Source organism: Cupressus sempervirens, chromosome 5 (genome assembly GCF_028749045.1).
Source record: "Cupressus sempervirens isolate cs-2001-9-10 chromosome 5, ASM2874904v1, whole genome shotgun sequence".
Classification (NCBI taxonomy): Eukaryota; Viridiplantae; Streptophyta; class Pinopsida; order Cupressales; family Cupressaceae; genus Cupressus; species Cupressus sempervirens.
The window spans coordinates 972,633,839-972,651,743 of record NC_143122.1 but is presented as its reverse complement, the minus strand read 5'-3'; the positions used below and the strand labels follow the sequence as shown (position 1 = coordinate 972,651,743).

Sequence of the window (17,905 nt, the reverse complement as noted above, 5' to 3'; positions counted from 1 at the left end):
TTCGCCGAGGGAAGAAAATTCAGACGGAAGAGCATCAACTCACACGGCTCGCAGTGCCAACGGAGCACGAGCGTGGAGTGACCTCTTCATCCAGGATAGACTTCCGCGGGAAACAATTTCGGAGGATCCTTCTTCTTCACCAAGGTTCGCAGCTGTCGACACCTCCGGTGTGGGAGTGCAGACCGCCGGTGTGGGAGTTCAGACCGCCGGTGTGGGAGTGCTGTCCGCCAGTGTAGGAGTGCAGACCTCCAGTGTTATGGCCGGACCCAAAGAAAAGCTGCCGAAATTTGAAGGTGATGGTACAGTCGACCCCATCCGACATTGTAAGACATGTGAGACGATCTGGCGGGCAAATGGAATCACAGATGCCGACGAATGGGTCAGGCAATTTTCGGCAACCCTACGGGGTGTCGCGATTGATTGGTTTTCGGATATGGATCTGCAGAAGCTGGATACATGGGATAAGATTAAAAAGGAGTTCTTGGCGGAGTTTAAACTCTTGCGGGATGATAATGAAATCGTAGCGAAAATTTTCAATACCAAGCAGGGGAAGCACGAAATTGTCCGTGTCTATGCTAGGAGATTAAAAGACTTAATAAACAAAATGGAAAGCAAGCTAGCGGACGGATTGCAGAAAAAGGTGGTTTGTGGACGGTCTACGCTCACAGTTGCGGAGGAAAATGAAAATTGTACCATCGTCGTCATATGTCGATGCTTATAACAGAGCACTAGACCTTGAAAGTGCGCACAAGACAAAGAAGAAGAAAACTAGCTCCTCTGACTCTGATGACGACGAATTTGCTAGAGATGATAGCAGCGACGACGAAGGTAGTAGCAAAAAGGTTCGTGCCTTACAAAAGGATATGATTCGAATGATGGAGTTTAAAAATATCCAGAAAGAGCCAAAAGGTAGTGAATTGTGGTGCACGGAATATAAGATCGACGGTCATACTAAAGGATCGTGTCCGAAGAACCAATTCTGTGACATTTGTCAAATCATGGGACATTCGACAAAAGACTGCCCCTTTAACATGAAAACAAGAGGATCTCCGCAGGTGCTTCTCACACAGGAAGCTTCCTCGTCAGGTGGTAACGGAAACACGAATGCCGCCGGCGCTACGTCTAGAGGATACAGGAATAATCGGTGTGGACAAAATAACAACAATAACAATACCAATACGAGCAAAAGCCGGATCCAGTATGATGCAAACGGACGACCGATTATTCAGTGCCGAGCATGTAACCTGTGGGGGCATTTTGCGTGGGAATGTCCAACAACAAATACACCTCAACTATTGTGCCGATGGTGCGGACCCGGCGATCATGACGACTCAAAATGTCCAAAATCCGGAGTGAACTTGATCACTGTTGGAGCGGATGAGGAAGAAGTTCTGGCAATTACGCGACAACAAGCAAAAGAATACCCGGACCTTGCCAAAGAAAAGAAGAAATTTGCGGCAGCACGGGCGGAGGTTGGAAAAGTATCTCAAGCAGTAACACCTCCGGACACCGCCGGCACTTCAGCAAGGAATTCCGCAGAACAAAACATAGTACGACAAATTTTGCAAATGGAGGTGCAAGTAAAGGTAAGTGATTTGCTTCTCACCATGCCCCAACTTCGATCTGCTCTTTCAAATATGGCAGGAGAATCAAGCCTCGAGAAGGAAAAGTCACCGGGAGAACCAAGTCGACGAAAAGAAAAGGAAATTGCTACGGGAGGAGAAGATCAGATGTTGCTGGCGCTGACATCCCGACGACACCCTACAGTTGTCGAGATGGGGATACTTGGACATGTTCTCACAGACACCATAGTGGACGGAGGGTCCGGTGTAAATGTATTGCCAGAAGAAACCTGGAGGAAACTTGGACAACCGACATTGTGGCCTCCAAGGTTTCAGCTACTGACCGCCGATCAACATGGTATTAAACCACTGGGTATTCTCATGGCACAGCCGGTAACCATTGGCACCTAGCCGTTCCTGATGGATTTCGTGGTGATTCCATTGAAAAGGAAAGGCTATGACGCCATCCTGGGCCGTGGGTGGCTTATCGAAGCAAGAGCTCGACACGACTGGAAGAACACTTTATCCCTCGAAAGTAAAGGCCGCCGATTCGTCATTGATCTGCATACCCAAATGGTAGGGGAAGAGGCCCTGTCATCAGATTCTGAGGGAGAGGAGGACGAAGGTAGACGATGGATGGAACCGGATTAGGAGGGCGTCCTCCGATTGGACGGGGGAACAACGGATGACGACTTGGATTCCGTCAACGGTCTCTACCGCTGTCAAATGGGGGACTATGAATTATTTCACAGCTGCAATGTTCTGTCAATTGAGAATGATTATCCGAAGGAGTTTACTGAAGTAAAGGAGGGGGAGGCACCGTTGGATGTTACACCCGCCCACGCATTCAGTAAAGGAGAGACAATCAAGTACAACGAAGCTCCACTGCAAACAATGAATTTGGGGGACGAGGCAGAGCCGAAGAACATACTAGTCGGAGATAATCGGGATCCAGTACTCAAGGCTGCGACATTCAAGATATTTATGGACTACAAGGATGTGTTTGCATGGACATACAAGGACCTCAAAGAAGTACCGTTGGAATTGTGTGTGCATCGCATCCCGCTGGTGGACGGAGCTGTACCTGTACGAAAGCGACCTTACAGGATGAACAAGAACTATGCCGCACGGGTCACGGAGGAAATCAACCGGATGCTAGAAGCTGGCATTATCTTCAAGGTACAGACTAGCGAATGGGTGTCACCGATAGTCATCTCATTGAAGAAGGATACTATTCAGATCCGGATATGCGTTGATTTTAGATGCCTGAATGCAGTGACGATCAAAGACCCTTTTTCAATTCCTTTCACAGACAACATTCTGGAGGAGGTTGCAGGACATGAAATCTACTCTTTTATGGACGGGTTCTCTGGATACAATCAGATTTCTATAGCAGAGGAGGATAAGTTGAAGACAACGTTTGTTGTCGAAGATGGGGTCTACACGTACAACCGGATGCCTTTTGGGTTGTGTAACGCGTCGGCCACATTCCAGCGGATTATACTGCATATCTTCGACAAGATGTCTATAGGAAATTTCAAAGCCTTCTTGGATGATTGGTCAATATTTAGCACAGAGGACGAACACCTGGTAGCACTTGGTGAGTGTATGGAGAGATGTCGCAAGGCCTGGCTAGCATTGAATCCCAAGAAGTGCAGATTCATGGTTCCGCACGGCAAACTGCTCGGACACATTGTCTGTAAGGAAGGATTAAAGACGGATCCCGACAAGGTGAGAGTCATTCTTGAAATGTAGCCATCTACTAATGTGACGGAGGTAAAATCTTTTCTCGGGCATATAGGTTATTATCGGAGATTTATTAAAATTTTTGCCAAGGTGTCCCAACCGTTAGATAAGTTAACTTGCAAGGACGAATCATTTAGATGGGAGAAAGAGCAGGATGAGGCATTTGAAGGGTTGAAGGTACGACTGGCTACGGCACCCATCCTAGCATATCCGGACTGGAATAAAGAATTTCATGTTCATGTGGATGCCTCCAACTATGCGATCGGCGCGGCCCGCCACAGACTGGTAATCACGGACTGGATCATCCAATATACTTTGCCAGCAGGTTGCTCTCAAAGGCTGAGCAAAACTACAGCACGACTGAAAGAGAAGCCTTGGGAATGGTTTATGCTGTGCAAAAATTTCGTCATTATTTGCTTGCTACACCGTTTGTGTTTTATGTTGATCACCAGGCCCTGTTGTACATGATTAATAAACCCGTCATCCAAGGGAGGATCAGCAGATGGCTACTACTATTGCAGGAATTCACTTTCAAAATCATTGTCCTGCCAGGAAAGAAACATGTCAGTGCCGACCACCTGTCGCGGATCAAAACAGGGGAATCAGCGGATGGTGTGAATGACGACTTCCTTGACGCACAACTATTTCAGATTGGGGTACTGTCGGAATGGTACAGGAGTATTGGCGAGTACCTCTCAACAGGACAGTTTCCCATGGGGATGTCACCGAATGATAGGCGCAAGTTCATAATCAGGAGTCGTACGTTTCAATTGATCAATGGGTTGCTCTACAAAATGGGGCCGGATCATATTCTTCGGCGGTGTGTACTGGAAGAAGAGATACTGCAGGTGTTAAAAGAAGCACATGAGGGTCCGGCGGGAGGACACATGGGACCCGACACCACTGCACGGAAGATATTACTTGCAGGACTCTGGTGGCCAACGGTGTACAATGATGCACGGGAATGGGTCGTCGGATGTGACACTTGCCAACGGGCTGGGAAGCCGTTGAAGAGAGACTTCATGCCACTTCAACCCTCTCATGCGTAGGAACTTTTTGAGAGATGGGGACTAGATTTCATTGGACCACTAAGGGTGAGCAAGACTCGACAGTGTCGATACATCATTGTTGCAATGGAGTACCTGACCAAGTGGGTGGAGGCCCGTGCGTTACCAGATAACTCGGCCGTCAGCACCGCGAAATTTATTTATGAACAGATCATCACAAGGTATGGAATCCCGTTACAATTAACAAGTGATAGGGGAGGTCATTTTGTTAATCATGTTATTTGACTGCTCACCACTTAGTTCAAGATTTATCATTCACTGTCGAGTCCGTACTATCCAAGAGCAAACGGGCAGGCAGAGGCCACCAATAAAATTCTAGTATCCATCATCTACAAATCTTGCGCGGTGGAAGGTGCCGATTGGTAGAACTTACCTGCTGCCCTCTGGGCGTACCGCACGGCATACAAGGTGACGACAGGGCACACACCATTCCAGTTAATGTTTGGAGAGGAAGCAGTGGTCCCAGCGGAATTCATGATTCCGAGTCTCCGAATAGCATTAGAAAACAAATTGGATGACGACGGAAGCCTACAAGAGCGATTGATTAATTTGAATAAATTGGAGGAGAAACGGTTGTTGGCACAGTGGGCGATGGAAGTGGCACAGAATAGACGCAAACTCTGGCATGATAAGCATCTAAAACGTAGCGGATTCCAGCCGGGACAGTTAGTACTGAAGTATGATGGCCGTAATGAAATCAAGCTGGGCAAATTCAAAGTGCGATGGGTTGGACCATATCAGATCCGAGAAATTGGCGACATTGGGGCAATCAAACTGGCAACCTTGGATAGATAGGAGATAGCTTAGTCAGTTAACGGATCCAAGTTGAAACCATATAGTGCAAGAAAGTTCTCGCCGTCATTGAATCCTCCATCGTTGTCATTACAACACTCTCTGGCGGCGACGTCGTCCGAAGGTACCCTTGTTATTTGATGTATTTGAATTTTTTTTTTTTTTTTTGAGGACCCCACAGACAGAAAGGTCCCGCGGGCAACAATCTGTCCGCGGGCGTTACAAACAAAGCCCCGCGGGCAACTGACGGCCCGCGGGTGAAGAAGACAAGGCCCGCGGACAACAACTTGTCCGTGGGCGACAAAGGAAAGGCCCGTGGACAGCCTGCCCGCGGGTTAATATAAGCCCCGCGGGCAACAACCTGTCCGCGGGCATAAAACAATTGTTCCTCCACCAGGCCACGGGTAAGAAAAGAAAGGCCGCGGAAAGGACGCGGGTTAAAATAAAAAACTCCTTTGCCAGTTAAAGTTTTTCCTCCGCCAATAATAAGGCCGCGGGTATACAAACAAAACGAATAATCAACTATTTATCGTGAATGGAAGGAGTGGAGCGCGGGTGAGATGCAGGGAAATCCATTATTTTCTCCTCTTTTCGTCTGGGAAGCTGCAACAAAAGCCCTGAAGGCAAAGTCAATCGGATGGACGGGGCCAGCCCTTCCACGGGTGACCGGCAGATGTTCGTTGAAGAGGAAAAACTTATTTATAGCGCCTCCTAATCCATCACAAATCTCTGGTTTGTTGTCGCAATGTTGGTATTCAGGCAATTGCTCCTGTCCTATTCAAACAGTTCGGAATGCAAATGATGAGGTTACAAGAATTATAATACCAGAAAAATGAGGGACAATCACACACGGCTGTTGGCAATAATCACAGGACGAACTCTCAGCACGTAGCAATTATCGAAGGCAAAATTGGGTTGTTTGTGTATTGGTTTAATTGGCAGGACTGTTGATTAAGATTTGTTTTCTCCTCTTCCGCGGGGTGAGATTTTTTTTTGTAACGGACGGAGGAAACAAATATAAGGAGAAATAAACCATTTGTGCATGGAGTCAGCGGGCAAGCGGATGTCGTGGAAGAGTCAGTTGGCAGCTAGCATGGAGAAGAATTCAAGAGTTTTGGCATCGGGAATTCGAGTTGCAGGCCCTTCCGGTTCCAGTAGCAAGAAACAGAAGACCAAGGAGGAACTCACTTATCTCACCGTCCAGTTTGAGAGTCTTAGTGGAAGCGAATGCCGGAAGTGGTGGCAGGAGACCCCTGAGGCAGACCAAATTAAACAGATTTTGATGCGGGCATAGGTACATTGGGCTATTTAGCTTCCCATCTTTTCTATCCGGTTGTTCGAATCAGTTTTGCGCACCATGATAAAGACATATAGCGCTCCGAGCAAAACGAGTACATTCCTGTACAATCAACATCAGATGACAGTATCTTTTAAACCGAGGGATTTCACTAGGGTTTTCGGCATCCCTGGCTCCGATGGGAGGAAAGTGGAAATCAGGAATCATAAACTGTCACGGGAACGGAAGGAGCATTGGATAGCTCTAGTGTGCAGGGACCTTACACCCGTGGAAAGGGAGACAACGGTTTAGGGGACAAAGTGCAGAGGGCTTTGCAGAGACTTTATTCGGGAGGGTCATTGGCGTTGTATCATGGACGTCATCAAGAGCAGGTTGATAGGCGCCACCCGGGCCTCAGATATCGCATTGCCGCAGATTGTGTTTATGAATGGTATCATGCAGGGAGTGGTATATGATTGGGCCTTAGTACTTGCCGACAAGATGGAGGAATTCATGATGCTTCAGCACCGAACATTTTTTATGCTGCACCATGCCATTGGGTTGTTTCTAGAGGCTGCAGCTAGCCAGATTCCAATGGATGGCTTTGAGGCTCCTCCAAGGGGCAAGTTGGCAGACGGGGAGCCTCCCATATTCTACTGGCGACACTTAGATACAGGAGGATCAGCAGCAGGTCACAAGAAAGTACTCCGCGAATTGGCTCCTTTCGGAGAGACAGATAGCGGACGGGAGGGCACTTCGATGAGTGACGGGGCTGAGTCCGTGGAAGAAGAGAAGAGCACATCGACTGAAGTTGACGGTGAGACAGCGGGTAGTGGGCCCACATTCTTTACCCCTCCTTAGCTGTCAACTTAGCGCACTTGACTACCTTTTTGACAGTCATTTCGGCATTTGGTCAGAACCGTGCCCCGGTTCTTATGACTCCCTCCAGAGGAGGCAGATGTCCCACGGACAGTGACGGAGGTGGTTCCACAGGCACTGACGGATGAGGTCCCACGGACAATGACGGAGGTGGTTCCACAAACAGTGACGGATGCCGTCCCATGGATAGTCGTCGAGTCATTGCCGACGGCTGTAGCGAAGGTGATTCCAGTTGTACCAGCAGATGTCACCGTCGCGGTCACACCGAGAGCACAGTTGTCACCGCCACAGTCTGAGCCGCAGGTTCGGTTGGAGGTCATTGATTGTGATGCAATGGTCACCATTTCATCATCCTTTTTAGTAGAGGCCGAGTCAGCCCAGCCAGTACCGGTGACGAACATGGAGCTTGCGCAGTTTGACCAATCGGAGGTGATGGATAGAGCTAGTGGGTTTTTGAGGCAGTAGTTTCGACTCACTCCGGCGAAGTGGAGTCCGTCCATTCAGTCTCCTAGGCGTTCAGGAACATCACCAACAGGACTGGAGCCTCAGCTTCAGGAGGAGGGAATGCCACATGCCGTGGTTGCGCCAACAGCAGAAAGGGCGGCATCGGATGTGGGCATGGCTCCTGCTGATGAGGAGAACAGTGATGCGGAATGGTTGTTGGAGGCCTTCGCCAAGGAGGACTATGGGTCGGATGAGGACAGGTGCCGGGATTACCTCTAGACTATGAAGTCTGCATTGAAGAAGGGACACGATGTGGCAATTCAGGCCCTGACTCGGCGGAGGGAGTGGCACTTGATCAGAGCGTATATCCGTGGGATTTGTCCTCGGCGATTTCAGACTTGCTTTATAGACAGGGGCTGGCCGGCGACGGAGACAGCTGAGATGTTGGCAGATTGGGCCACTGAGCCGGAGTTGGGACCCAGTGACACTCCTATGATGAAGCTGGCACATGAGATTGTAGGACTATACAAAGATGTTTACTACGGTTGTTGGCGTGCGGAGGCGAACAGGGTTGCAGCAGAGAGATCATTGGCAGCTGAGACTGAGGCTAGACAGAAGCTAGCCCCCGCCTTGGCCGACCAGCAGGCAGCATGGGCCGCAGAGCGGGCAGCACTACTGGCAGATTTGGTAGCAGCAGTGCAGGAGAGGGACATGGCTAAGCAAGGTACGAAGGTAGCGGTTCGAGATAAGGATGTGGCTGAGCACGAGATGCAGTTAGCCAGGACGCAAGCCATGGATGCGGTACTTCTTCTAAAGGAGGCCGTCGAAGTTAATTCTCAGATTCAGACAGATCTCCGCATCAGGACAAAGCAGGTGTATGAGTTATGTCGCCAGCAGCACACTTCTGGGATTCCCCCTTCTCTCTAGTTTCTTCTGTGCTCTGTAAGTTGTCTCCTAATTTTGTTAGTCATCAGGAGACGACTTTTTTTTTGGGGGGGATGGTGTTAGCTGACTGGATGGTTCCGGCGGTGTTTTGTATTCTGTAGCCGATGGTCCGGCCGTGTTTCTGTATTCTGTAGCTGACGGTCCGGCGGTGTTTCTGTATTCTATAGCCGACAGTCCGACGGTGTTTCTGTATTCTGTAGTCGACGTCGTCGGTAAATAGTTTGTAGTGGATAGAATAATTGTGGCCAACGGACTCCTTCGAGAAGGTTCGACGGTAGTATTTATATCCCGTCTGGGATCATTGTAAAGCATCATTCATCTGCTATTGCGAATATAATTCTGCTGTTCGTGTTCATTGTCTGTATGCGATCATTTTCTTTACCTGTACGGTAAACACATGTTTCCACAAACCTTTTTAGTAAATCCTTCAAGTAATTAGTTTGAGAAATAAAGATTCCTTCTTTATTCTGTACAATCTACATTCCTAGGAAATATTTTATCTCTCCTATCATACTCATTTCGAATTCTTTCTTCATCTCTTTTGCAAACTTCTCACTTTCTTCATCATTTCCTCCAAATATAATGTCATCAACAAATATTACCAAAATCATGAAACCATCATCAGTTTCTTTCCAGTACAGATTACTATTTGCCATACCTTTGCTATATCCAAGCTTTGTCAAATGCTTGTCTAACCTCGCATACTAGGTTCTGGGTGCTTGTTTCAATCCATACAATGCTCTCCTCAATCTGCATACCATGCCCTTGTCATTTGTTAAAGGACATCCTTTAGGCTGCTCAATGTATACCTCTTCTTCGAGTTTTCTATTCAGAAATGCTGACTTGACATCCATCTGCAATACTTTGAATTTCGTTTGTGCTGCATAGGCTAAAAATAATTTTACTGTTTCTATTCTAGCTACTATAGCATAAGTCTCCTCATAACCTATTCCTTCTTGCTGTGAGTAACCTTTACCTACCAATCTTGCTTTGTTTCTTACAACTTCTCCCTGTTCATTCATCTTGTTCCTGAATACCTATTTAGTTCCTATAACATTCTTGCTTGCTGGTCTGGGAACCAATTCCCATGTCTCATTCTCTTCTAGCTGATCCAATTCCTCTTTCATAGCTTGCTTCCAGTAGTCATCTTTACACGCTTCATCTGCGTTCTTAGGCTCAACTTGAGATATCAAGCATAGTTCATTTCTCTGCTTCTTGTCATGACACTTTTATCTTTGCTTCCGATGATTTGTTCAGATGGGTGATTCTTTATCATATTCCTTCCTGAAGTAGGAGTTGCTATTTCAACTCTTGGTTCTGTTAAAGGACATCCTTCAAGCTGCTCAATGTATACCTCTTCTTCGAGTTTTCCATTCAGAAATGCTGACTTGACATCCATCTGATATACTTTGAATTTCGTTTGTGCTGCATAGGCTAAAAATAATCTTACTGTTTCTATTCTAGCCACTAGAGCATAAGTCTCCTCATAACCTAGTCCTTCTTGTTGTGAGTAACCTTTACATACCAATCTTGCTTTGTTTCTTACAACTTCTCCTTGTTCATTCATCTTGTTCCTAAATACCTATTTAGTTCCTATAACATTCTTGCTTGCTGGTCTGCGAACCAATTCCCATGTCTCATTCTCTTTTAGCTGATCCAATTCCTCTTTTATAGCTTGCTTCCAATAGTCATCTTTACACGCTTCATCTGTGTTCTTAGGCTCAACTTGAGATATCAAGCATAGTTCATTTCTTTGCTCACACTTTTATCTTTGCTTCCGATGATTTGTTCATATGGGTGATTCTTTATCATATTCCTTCCTGAAGTAGGAGTTGCTATTTCAACTCTTGGTTCTACTGAAGGTTTCGAGCTTTGTTCTTGCCTTGGCTCTTCTTCATTCTGCAAATCAATGATTCTTTATCATATTCCTTCCTGAAATAGGAGTTGCTATTTCAACTCTTGGTTCTCCTGAAGGTTTTGAGCTTTGTCCCTACCTTGACTCTTCTTCATTCTGCAAATCATTGTTAGTCTCAAGAAATTCGTCATTTCTTGGCTTAGTAACAACATCATCATTTGAATTGTAATCAACTATTCTTTCTTGTATTCTGAATTTCTCATTAATTCTCACATTTGCACTTTCCATAATAGTCTTAGTTTTCTGATTATAACATCTATAACCCTTGCTTTTCAATGAATAACCAAGAAACATACCTTCATCACTTCTAGCATCCAACTTATCAATGTCATCATCTCTCTTTATGTAACACTTCCAAATATTTTGAAATACTTGATTGTAGGTGAGTGACCAAACCACAGTTCATAAGGTGTCTTGTTTGTGTCCTTCCTGACTTGTACTCTGTTCATAGTGTAGACTGCTGTATTCACAACTTCTCTCCAAAATGTCTTTGATACATCATTTTCTGCTAACATAGCTCTTGTAGCTTCTGTAATAGACTTGTTCCTTCTCTCTGCAACGCCATTTTGTTCAAGGGTTCTCGGAGCTAATAGCTATCTTTTAATTCCATTTTCTTCACAAAACATGTTAAACTCATTTGTAGTAAATTCTCCTCCTCTATCTGATCTCAAACATTTAATCTTCATACCAAATTCATTCTCAACTTTGTTCTTGAATATCTTGAACTTGTCAAATGCCTCAGATTTCTCTTTAAGAAATGCAACCCACATCATTGTAGAAAAATCATCAACTAGAATCATAAAATACCTTTCACCATAAAATCCTTTAGTCTTTGTAGGACCATTGAGATCTGTGTGTACGATCTCCAACTTCGTTGTAGTGGTAAACTTCTTGTTGGGAAAAGAAGTTCTGTTATGCTTTGCCAAAACACATTCCTTGCAAATTGTGTTAGTAGGCTTTACAATCTTCGGCAAATCTCTAAAAACAAACACTCTACTAGTCCTCACAATACTATCAAAGTTCATATGACAGAATTTCTTATGTCATAACCAACTGTCATCTACTTTTGCAACCAAACATGCCATTTCAGTAGGATTCAACTGAAATACATTACCTCTAGATCTGGTTCCTATTCTAATTACCTTTCCATCCTTATCTTTGATCATGCATGTCATCTCTGTGAACTGCAATTGATAACTTTTGTCTACTAATTGTCCAACACTCAAAAGATTGTGCTTTAAACCATCAACAAAGTATACATCCTCAGTATTAGTTTTACCATCAAGAGTTATAGATCCAATACCTTGGCATGCTGCATTGTTTCCAACTCTGACAATTCTTCTATCCCGACTTTTGAAGTCAACAAACTTGTTCATGTCACCAGTCATGTGATGTGAACAACTATTGTCAATTATCCAATTAGATTTCTTCTCAACCTGTGATACCAAAGCTACCTTCTCTGGACTTTCTTTTTTAATTGCCACAAATCCAATTTCATCATCACTAGCACTTAATGCTTGTTCATCAGAATCATTATCTTCATTTGCATACAAACATTTTTTATCTTTTCTAGGTTTATGATTTCTCTTATACTTTTTCTCCCTTTTAGGACACTTAGATGCATAATGACCATATTTATCACAATTCCAACATTTAAAGATTTTCTTACCTCCTTTTTCTCTTCTTAACAAAAGGGCTACTCCTTCAATCTTTCTGTTTTCCTCAGATCTGCTGCTGCTAGCAAAATCACTTGTGCTCCTTGATAGGTTAGGTCGAATATTCAAGGCACTGAAAGCTGTCTCTGTTCTAGTCAATTCTCCGGATTGTCTAAGTTCATTCTCAATTGCTTCAAGTCTTCCAAGCAATGTCTCCTTTGTGAAATCTTTGATACATGATATCAACAACTGTATCATCTGAACTGCTGACTTGAATGATGGTGTTAAAGTTTTCAATATCTTCCATATAACCTCATCGTCTTCTTTGGTTCCTCCTTGAGCTTTAATACATATCTTGCCTATATATGTTCTTACAAATTCATCTTCCATCTTTTTAGCATTTTGAAACGCACAAACCCAACTTTGTAGCCTCAACTTCTTAAAACATCACCTTCAAAACTATTTTTCAAAGCTTTCCAAATCAATTGTGAAGTAGCAAAAGATATTACCTGATTGTACTCAATTTCAGGAAGTGCAGTCAATAGTGCTTCTCTAGCTCTCATGTCACACATGAAAAAATCTCATTCTGCCTCGGAGCAAATTTCCAAATCCTTTTCTTCAGTGATTGTCTTCGTTGATTTTGTCAAGATCCAATATCCTGGACCTATACACAACAAATGTGTCTTCATCTTTTCCTTCCAGCTGTCATAGTTTGTTTCATCAAACTTCAGACAATCTTTCCTGAACATGTTTGCCATGGATCTCCCAAAGCTATTAAACTTTTTCTTCAAGGACTTGATGCTCTGATACCAATTGTTAGAAGCAATAGTTCACCAAGATAACTGAGAAGGGAGGGGGTGTGTGGCGGGTGAATTAGTTATCCAACAATTAAAGCATTTATCTTCTTTAAAAAAACTTAAACCATTCAACCAAAGTGAACAACAACCATAATAAAATGCACATAAACAATTACACTAGATATGTTGACTAGGGAAACCATTGATCAGAGGGAAAACCTTGGTGGGAATGATGTCGACAAGATGTACTAATATAAATATTTCTTGTTAGAGGATGGACCCTGTTAGGAATCTATTACAACATTAAGTACAATGAGTTCCTTTTAGGAGATTCCAACCCTATTAGGAGTTGTGGTATAATGTATTCAAGAAGAGCCCACTGCCCAAATATGCAATTTCAATTACAAGAAGAGCTCACTGCTCAAACAAGTAATTTACTATTATCTTCTTTTTCCCTTTGATCTTTCCTCTGTTCTATCAACTGGACCAATCATTGTCAGACATTGTAGACTAGGTCACGAACCTTGGATCCAAATACCAAACCTTGGATCACTTAGCAAAACCTTGGCAATGAAGTTTCCTTCGCATTCCGCACTGCTCTACACAACTTCGCATTCCGCACTTTACTGCTGCTTTACAATAATTCAAATCCATACATATGATAAAGGAAAATGTCCTTCCTTTATACTAAGTCCATAAAACAATTCCTTGAGTTGGCTATTAGACCTTCTCTCAATTAATTATAATAGGACTACATTAAGAACTCGTTACACTTAGCGATAACCTTAATATTTTGCCTTGCAACTTGAATAACTTTTCGTACACGCAATATTATGACAAGCAAGCTTAGCCACGTCATCCTCAACATGTCTTCTTCATGTCCTTAACCTCGATCCTCAAGATATCAACTCTGCTAAGAGATATAACAAATTTACTAGAACATGCCTCTGTAAAGTCTATCTCAGAATAGACATCACCAAAATTTACATAACTTCTTCTAGACTTATCCTTTCTTCTTCCGACGTTAACTGCATATACTAGATACTTAGAAGTATCTCCCATAACCTCAGGTGGTTATCATGCTCAACTAGTCATCCGTACCAACTTAATCTTTTCGTTGGTCTTCTATCAGATACCATAGAAAACTGCTATGTAGACATCAAACATGCGACGTTGACATCAATGAAAAACTCAGCCATGAATGTAACATATCATCATAGTAGTACTCTCCCATAGGAATATCATCAACATTCTTGCTTCCAACCAATCTTCCAACACTTCTAGGGTATCCACACAAATGGTCTAACATTGGATAATATAAACTATGCCTTTCTATATTATAACCTCAACATTTCCAACGAAACCCACTATCTCTTGGAAGGAGTCTTATAATATCAATACTTCCACAAAGTAGAATCATAATTTGGATGTTCGTTATTGTCAACAGAGGAAGAGGTAGATGTCATTAGATGCCACTGTAGTTCCTATGGCAAACAATTTTATACATATTCAAAATAAAGATCAATTGAAAGAGAAATGAAAAAAATTTAGAACCTTAAAAAATAAAATCAAATGAATAAAAACTTCCCTCTTTCACCCGTTAGAAGCTTGCAAAGCTGTAGGAATGACACACAAACACTAGATGAAGACTGAAAAATCAATCTTCCAACTTGCTCTAGCTCAACCAAGCTTTTGCTCAACTACCTGTTTGCTCCACCTCAAGAGAAACAATCTATTTGCACACTAAATGAGCCATAAAACCAATGTAACACAGGGACGTGCCCCCCCCCCCCCAATAACTGGGACGTCTCGGAGAGGGGAACACACCCGGGATGAGGGGACGACATCTTGGCATTTTGGGTGGTACCACTTAGAGCGCCACCTCTACCAGAGATGGTGAGACGTTTGGGTGTCCCCTGTGTGGGTGCGGGGGGATGCGACCGTGTCTCCTTTAATGCGTGGGGATGCCGGGATGTCCCCGAAAAAAAAAAAAAATACAAAGCAAAAATTGACTTTCAGTGGTTCTGTAGAATTTGGGCTATTTTGAGTTGATTTCAGTATGTGAAAAAAAAAAAAAAAAAAAAAAAAAATAAGCCTTGCCGATTCTTATTTTTGGTTGTAAGTTTGTTATAGTTATGATCATTGATTACAATTTAGTAATTTACTATTAGATAATAGAATTTAGATACTCATACTATTGATCTAAAGACTGATATATAGACTAATATTTATTATTTGCTGATGTACAATGTTCAATGTTCATTGTTTGTTTGTCATTTGATTATGAATCATGATGTTCTAGTTGAAAACTTCAATGCAATGTTCAATGTTTAAGTATACTGTTTTTTACATCGTTGTATCTTATATTGTATAATTGTAGTACATCTTTTCATAACTAGCATTTTAAGTATCATATGTATAGTAATATTATATACATCCTTGCTCCCCTCGCCACACCCTGTCCCCCGCCGCCATCCCCCTGTCGTCCCCAAATCAAAGCCCCTCTTTCCCCCTGTCTCAGAAACTTGTTCCCCCGTCCCCCCCCTCTCGCAGGGCAGTGTAACTATGCATAAAACTGAACATAAGTCAGTTTAAAACACTTAATTAGAATTATGGATCTCAAAATTTAATAAAATTTGCAATAAAAAATGACATAGTGATCACTTTTACTGACAAGTTTGCTCTTTGTTCAAAGAAATTCAATGTGGTCCAATGGGTTTGAACATGGTTCAACTGGTATAGGACCACACAATGTGAGCACAACAAATTCTGCAACTCATTTTATGTCTAAAAAATAATTTTTTCTTAAGAACTTAAACAGAATTCTAAAGCTAAGAAGTTTCTGATACCATTTCAAAGAGTTTGTTGAAGTCATTACTGTCTGATATCGGTCTTGCCTGATATCTCATTTTTTGTGGTATTCTCAAGAAGTCTAAGCTAAAGTTTTTACTATTTCCTGACCTATGTTGGTTCAGTATACATGCCTGCATCTGCACAATTTCAAGTACTCAATTTTTTAATTTTTTTGATGAATAAAAAATTTGATTTGATCCTAGATATTCCTTTTAATTGTAGCTTGTAATATTTCTGATCTCTTGTCAATCCAGGTGTTAGTACAATTGCTGGAGGCAAATCAAACAAATCTGGTCATTTCGATGGACCAAGTCAAAAGGCAATGTTTTCTGCCGACTTCGATGTCATTTTTGTACCCAGCATATGTGCTTTATTAGTCAGCGACAGGGGAAACCAGATGATTCGCCAAATCAAATTGCCACCCAGTGAATGCATTCAACATTCTGGATTAGGTTTGTGCTTCACTTATTTGTTCAGTTTTAAACCAATAAATTGTTTCATCTGGGTTTGTCCATTTTGACACTGTAAAGGCAGGAAAAATAATAGAAATTCTACAAGAAGACGAGAAAGAGGGTGATTCATAGTCCATTATCAATTTATTGAATTTACTTCCACGTGTTAGTGCCATTGATTCTTAATAATATCGTCTGGTTACCTGGTGTGAACTTCCAATGGAAGTGAAGGAAAAGAAGATTGACGAATACTGCATAAGAGGAATACACTGTTTCTTGTAGGTTACATTGAAACTGCTGAATTATCCACCTTTACTTGTTTTTTGATACAGGAACACATTGGATGATGCCAGTCACAGCATGTTTGATTTCATTTCTCCTTGGTCTCATTGTCATGTTCTTTCTACGGCCCTATATTATGGCTCAAGTAAGTAGGTATATAAAAAAGAAAGAAAAAGAAAGTACTTCCATGGAAATACCAGCAAAATCATTGTTTTTACAAGGATTCAAAAAATCCCAACATTACTCTTCTTGTATATCATATCTATTTAATTTATCAACATTGTCCAAGAGATCACTACTTCAATTGGGTTGCTTAATATTGTTTGTTCTTGATGTAGACAGGCAGGTTCCATTTTTCAACATCAAAACCAGATGCAGAACTCATCCCTAATGAGTGTGGCGAAACAAGTGCTGCCGATATGCTGCTTTATCATTCTAAGTGCAATTGTTAGGACATGTCCATGTGAAGCTATAAGCAATTATTTCAGATCAGTAAAAGCATTGTGTTATCTTATGTATAGTGCTATTTTTGTGGGAAGGAGGACCCAGCATTTCAAACCACAGCAGACTTATCAGAAACCAGTGTGTCTGTTAGATAATGATATTGCACCTGAAAATCTTCCAAGTGAAATGAAACGGGTCAGTAATCTGCCAGAAGATCTGATTAACTTGGAATCTTCTATTTTTGGAACCCTTAATTCTTCAGAGGGGAAAATAGTTGTGGAGAAGTCAAATTCGAAACACATACCCAAACACCTAGAAGAGCTCATGCGTGCAAATATTTCAGCTTTTCAGTTGGGCGAACCAAAAATTGCGAGATGCAATACAAGGATGTCCGGTGAAAGGACAGTTGGTGACAGATTTTGAAATTTTAGTGAATATAGGTTGGTTTTATATAACAATTTATAAATGAAACATAGGATTGGCATTTTTACGATTCCTATGCTGTTGAAGTGTATAACTAAACTAATTGATGCATATCCTCTTTTAAGTATTTAAATAATTGTTGCTAATTTTGATACCCCTGTGAAAATTATATATTTGTGTATGAGGAGTGTTCTTCAGGATGTCTTGATACAAGGTTGCGAGCCTCATTGACAGTTACAATATGTAGGTATTTTTATGGATTATTGAAAGCAGAGGTAAGATTATTACACTTAATGAAGTGGTAAGATTATTCATAGGGGCTTTTATTTGCATGTCTTTTTAGCCCTATTCATTTCAGGCACAATAAAAAACA

The 17,905-nt window shown here is 42.4% G+C and overlaps 1 protein-coding gene across 14 annotated transcripts in view; it reads left to right on the top strand.

Annotated features, from left to right (window-relative positions):
- LOC149559189 (uncharacterized) overlaps nucleotides 1-17,686 on the top strand; it is a 75,763-nt gene extending 58,077 nt beyond the window's left edge. For 7 of the 14 annotated variants that reach the window (XM_089833108.1, XM_089833103.1, XM_089833100.1 and 4 more), the window contains 3 exons: nucleotides 16,186-16,383; nucleotides 16,716-16,818; nucleotides 17,004-17,686. In XM_089833108.1, the coding sequence (XP_089689234.1) occupies nucleotides 16,186-16,383; nucleotides 16,716-16,818; nucleotides 17,004-17,532 (830 nt within the window). In that variant the 3' untranslated portion in view covers nucleotides 17,533-17,686. The remainder of the gene's footprint in view (nucleotides 1-16,185; nucleotides 16,384-16,715; nucleotides 16,819-17,003) is intronic. The other 7 variants (XM_089833110.1, XM_089833109.1, XM_089833114.1 and 4 more) reach the window with 3 other exon arrangements.
- The last annotated feature ends 219 nt before the right edge of the window (nucleotides 17,687-17,905 follow it).